Below are 4,799 nucleotides of genomic sequence, written 5' to 3'. Positions count from 1 at the left end.
CCTGCAGGTTTTTTTTTTTTTTTTTTTTTTTTGCCTCACTTAAATGTTTGAGATCACCTAAAAAGCTTAATACCAGACAAGTAAAAAATAGCATTCAATAAAAGTAGACGGCAAAAACATGCAATAATGTTGGTGAATGTTGTTGTGTTCAGTATATACTTAGCTAAATCGTGTTTTTGTATTCCTGCTTTGAGTTAACTGCAGACATAGATGTCTGACTTTGAACATTTTATCCAGCTACTAATGAAAGTTATTTTCATGTTAAAATGTTTTTTCTGTTGTTGTTTTACTTGTTGTTAAACATCAACTTTCACTTGCGTTATTATAATGTTTAATCCTTAATTACTTTATTTATTTATTTTTTTAGGCTATTTCAGTCACCATCACAACCTTCATCACAGAGCCGCTGAAGCATTTTGGGCAGGGAATCAGTGAGTTCCTCAGGGAACTCCTCAAAGATCTCCCGGTTACGCTGCAGATCCCAGTCCTCATCACTATTGTGCTTTCTATTTTGGTAAGCACACGTCATCACACTTAGTAACGAAATAAGGTGAAAGGTAAAGGCGATGGATCTTTTGACGGGTATGTTTGACTCTCGCCCAGGTGGTCATGTATGGAAGTGTGCACGCAGCCTTTCAGCATGGCATCATGGCGCCTTTTCGCCGCCCTCGCAGGGATCCACCTCCTGCAGAGCTGGAGCATAACCAGCGTCCTCCTCCCAGGATTGAGAACCGTGACTACCTGGCTGGAGGAGACGCACCTGCTCACGCACCTCCACTTGCAATTGCTCAACAGCACATCCCACGGCAGCAAGGCGATAATGCGAGGTTGGACAGGAACCACATTCACTGCAGACGACCCAACAGGGTCAAGGAGGAAAAAGCACCAATCGGTGTGGAGACTCTAAAAGCTGCAGACCCTCGGTTCAGCGAGGATGAACTAGATGGTGAGCAGCATGAGGAAAGGCTTGAAGTGGAGAACGCTTCTGCTAACTCGGGGTCTGAAGACCAGCAGGAGGCCCCGGAGGAGGTAAGAAAAGAAAATGCTGCTGCTCAAAAGGACCAACCAAAAAACCAACAAACTGAATCAAATTCATCACAAGCAAAGAAGAAACAGATACAAACAAAGCAGACAGGTTCTAAAGATGAACCCAGAAAAGATGTTGCAGTAAAGTCACCCCAGCCAGCAGACATACAGCCTTCACAGACTGATGTTCAGGTGAGTTGTTTTTAATTTGCATCAAACTAGTTCAGATTAGAAGATTTATCATAGTTTTTAAGTGTCCTTTCAATTGTGAGTGTGGTTTCACTGCTGCAGTGCCATGCATGCACAAACAGGAGGCCGAATAATAACTGCAACATAAACTGGTAAAGACCTGAGTTTTTGGGAGTTTTTTGTTGCTTTAAAATCTGTGTTTCTGCTTGCTAAATGTTATGACATGTTAGTGAATGTGTTTAGAATTCAATTCTTAGATTTATTTTTAAATGCATATCCACATTAGGATTAAGATCAGCCGGTGTTGGTCATTTTAACATCTGTGTCGATCCGATACGTAATAACATTTTGACATTAGTGGCCAATGTTTATTTCTATATGATTGACTTTTGTGTAGTGTTTTGCGAGGGGGGTTGGCCATGTTGTGTTTGTTTGTTTCATGTGATAGTGATGCAGTGCAGGATTGTTATGTGTTTCACTGAAGAAGAGAGTTAGTGTCACTGGTGTGGTCATTTTTTCAGTGTGTTGAAATACTGAAATATATTTACTAACAAAAACAATATTGATAAATATAGGTTACCAGCCATAACAGCAATATTAATAAAATGTTTGCATTTTTTAAGACTTTATAGTTGGTGTTCAGATATTAATCTAACAGTCTTTCAATAACACATGATCATCAAGTGATATTTTCAAATTTCCTGTCAACTTGAAACATCTTTTAACTCAAAACAACAACCAGCCGCTGGATGAATGACTGCCCCAGCACCCAACCACCAGGCTTAGCAAGTTTTCTGGGGGAAACCTATCAGGTGTTTGCTGAAAGCTCCTTCATTATCTTCTACATGTGCTTCTTATCTGGCATATTGCATCTGGGGGGAAGATGCTGGTTCATAGTGATGTTTGTTTTTAGTTTTCTCAGAAAGGCCTCTTGGTTTGTTTCAATATTGCAGTGCTGTTGTTCCACCACATGAGGTCATCAGAGATGTAAACTTTTAGAGGCTTATTCACTCTTCCTTCTGAAAGTGTCCTGCTGGTAAACAGATCTTTAACTCCAGTCGTCTGATATCATCTTGTGTATTTTATCCTCACTGAGCATCATAAGGTCTCCTGTACCTCATCCAAAAGCTGAGCAGTCGACACACACTCAAATGGTTGCATGAAATTTGTATTTCCACACAACTTTCATGCAACAGCGCAGACCACCTTCAGTATACGTCAGCTCCTACCCGCTGGACTTCCCCCTCCCTCTCTGCATCTGCCGTTTTGCTTTCACAAACTAGACACCAAGAAAGTGCCACATCTATTTTCAGACAGCTGCATCCCTTGACAACAGCATTGCAATTTCCATCCATGAGTTTTACCCACATGACAGTCTTTGTAGTTGTTCATTGAAAAATTGCACGTATAACTATAATTCCTTGCTGTGCCAGATCAATGCTCCTCAAAAGAATTCAAACAGATAGTGGAAGTGGACAAGTTGAAGCAAATATTAGCATTGCTGTCCTAGTGCATTTCTGCATAAAATGTGGCCACAAACCTTTGAACAATCACACAACACATCACACAGAGCTCTGAGCGAAATAGTTTAACCCAGGCCTGGCGTTGCGTCATGCCTCGGTGCGAACAAAACGGTGAGATTTGGCTACATCAATCAGAGCCAATTTCAACATTTTGGATGAATCATGGGAGAACCTGTTGTGGTCTGCACCAGCCCTGTAGCTTTTTGAGTTTCTCCCTTTGGCTGTTTTATGGGAATGATGGATTAATGTAAACTACTATAGTATCACAAAAAAAATTAATGACTATGTGAATCAAAGTTAATATGATAACAGCATAAACGGCAGTGGACTGGGCACACACCCTTGAGGCATCCCAGCATTGGGGATGATGGAGTTAGAGATGTGTTTTCCAAAGACAAGTGGTGGCGTTTATTCGGAGCAGAAAAAGTGTCTCCATTAGGCCAACGCATACATAAGCTGTGTGTAAAACTTAAATGTCAATCTTGTCCCTGCAGGATCCAGGAGCCTCAGGAGAAGAACAGACCCACTCGATATCACAGACGGGAATAGAGACGGTTGGAGTTCCTGTTCAGGAGACAAATCCAGCAGCAGCAGAATAAATACTGCTGATCAAAACAGCAAGTTTTATACCATCAGTGACTGGTGCTATTTGGTCGTAGAGCAAATGGCTTATAAATGTTGGACTGTGGATATTTATTCAACTGTACAGTTCATTTTCTGCTTTGTGCTCACATTTGTTGAATGGCTGCTTGTGTCTTTGTACGGTTTTACTTTGTCTTTTAAGGTAAAAAGAGCAGATCACTGAGTTACACCGCAGCCTTTCTTCAACAGCATCAGGATGATGGGAATTTCAGAGCTGTGCTGTTGTTTTACAGCTGGATAATAATGATACTACTAAAGTTTAAGAGTAATATCAGATTTTTATTTTTAATGGAACTTCCAAATAAATGTGTTTTTTAATTGATGAATCCAATCTTTATGCAAATAAAGTTAATATTTTTTGGATGTGTATTGTGTTTGAAGGTTCAAATGGTGGCATTGTACTAAGTATCAAGTTGAATATTTTGAAGAAAGAATAAATGTTTGCATTAGAATGATTAAGAAAAACTAGGTGGAGGGAAATGAAAGGTGAGTTTTATTTTAAAAAAAATCAGCACATAAAATACTAAAATGCTTAAAAAAAAACCTAAGTGGTGGAAAATGGATGAAAACTCAACAGTTTACAAACATTAAATCATTTTCTGCAGTCTATTTATAATTGAACAAATTGTTGAGAGCAATATAGAAAATGTAAATTAGATGTAAATTATTGTTCACTTTCATAGTTGATCAGAGTTTCACATTGTTTTCCATTTTGGGCGCAACCTTTGGCAAATATATTCGCCTCCTTGAGGCACAAATATGGTTGAATTTAAAGTGAAACTTTAAGATATTTAAAAAATAAAATATATTTCTATGCAATCTACACCTAATATTTTTTTGTTGGAAAATAATCCAAATGTTCACTTTATCAAAACACATGGCTATATTTTTAATAAGCCAGGGACCTTTTGAAGGGAGTTTGACGTCCTGATACCGGCTATAATTTAATCTTCAAGTTGCACTTTCATACTGTGACAGACAGTAATCCAATGTTGAAAAGAGGAATTCATCAACATGTTCTACACAGGACTCAAAACAAGTATTTGAGGTATTGCACAGTACGTCCAATTTTAGAAATGCAGGCCCTGAACAAGCAAGAAATACAAGTTTATGTTACCGTCATTCACTCTGCTGGTATGTGCCATTTACATCCTTTCATTTCTACAAATGCTTAAGGTTTCCATTTCCTGAGAAAGGTTCTAAGTTTTGTTTCCTTTCTCTTTCTGAACCCTATTTGTGTTAGTGAAATGAAAAACCATGGCTCGAAAACCATGGCTTAGGTGTGAATAACATTTTTCCTCTGTGACACCAGAAAATGGTTACTGTCGGTCAGGCCCATGTGTGGTTCTTTTAACAGTCCTTAGGACTTGCAAAAATAGTGTAGAAATGATCTGGAGTGCAGTGGGGTTGGTGCAAATA

The 4,799-nt window shown here is 38.8% G+C and overlaps 1 protein-coding gene across 2 annotated transcripts in view; it reads left to right on the top strand.

The window, feature by feature from the left end:
• The window catches only part of LOC106959869 (chloride channel CLIC-like protein 1), a 9,807-nt gene extending 5,928 nt beyond the window's left edge, over nt 1–3,879 (top strand). For both annotated transcript variants that reach the window (XM_015052697.1, XM_015052696.1), the window contains 3 exons: nt 368–514; nt 604–1,218; nt 3,233–3,879. In XM_015052697.1, coding sequence (XP_014908183.1) covers nt 368–514; nt 604–1,218; nt 3,233–3,337 — 867 coding nt within the window. In that variant the 3' untranslated portion in view covers nt 3,338–3,879. The remainder of the gene's footprint in view (nt 1–367; nt 515–603; nt 1,219–3,232) is intronic.
• The last annotated feature ends 920 nt before the right edge of the window (nt 3,880–4,799 follow it).

The sequence above is a fragment of the Poecilia latipinna genome, unplaced genomic scaffold (assembly GCF_001443285.1).
Source record: "Poecilia latipinna isolate Pla-1442-1.1 unplaced genomic scaffold, P_latipinna-1.0 Scaffold1126, whole genome shotgun sequence".
NCBI lineage: Eukaryota > Metazoa > Chordata > Actinopteri > Cyprinodontiformes > Poeciliidae > Poecilia > Poecilia latipinna.
Note: the sequence above shows the minus strand (reverse complement) of the source record. Positions and strands in the feature narration are given on the sequence as shown.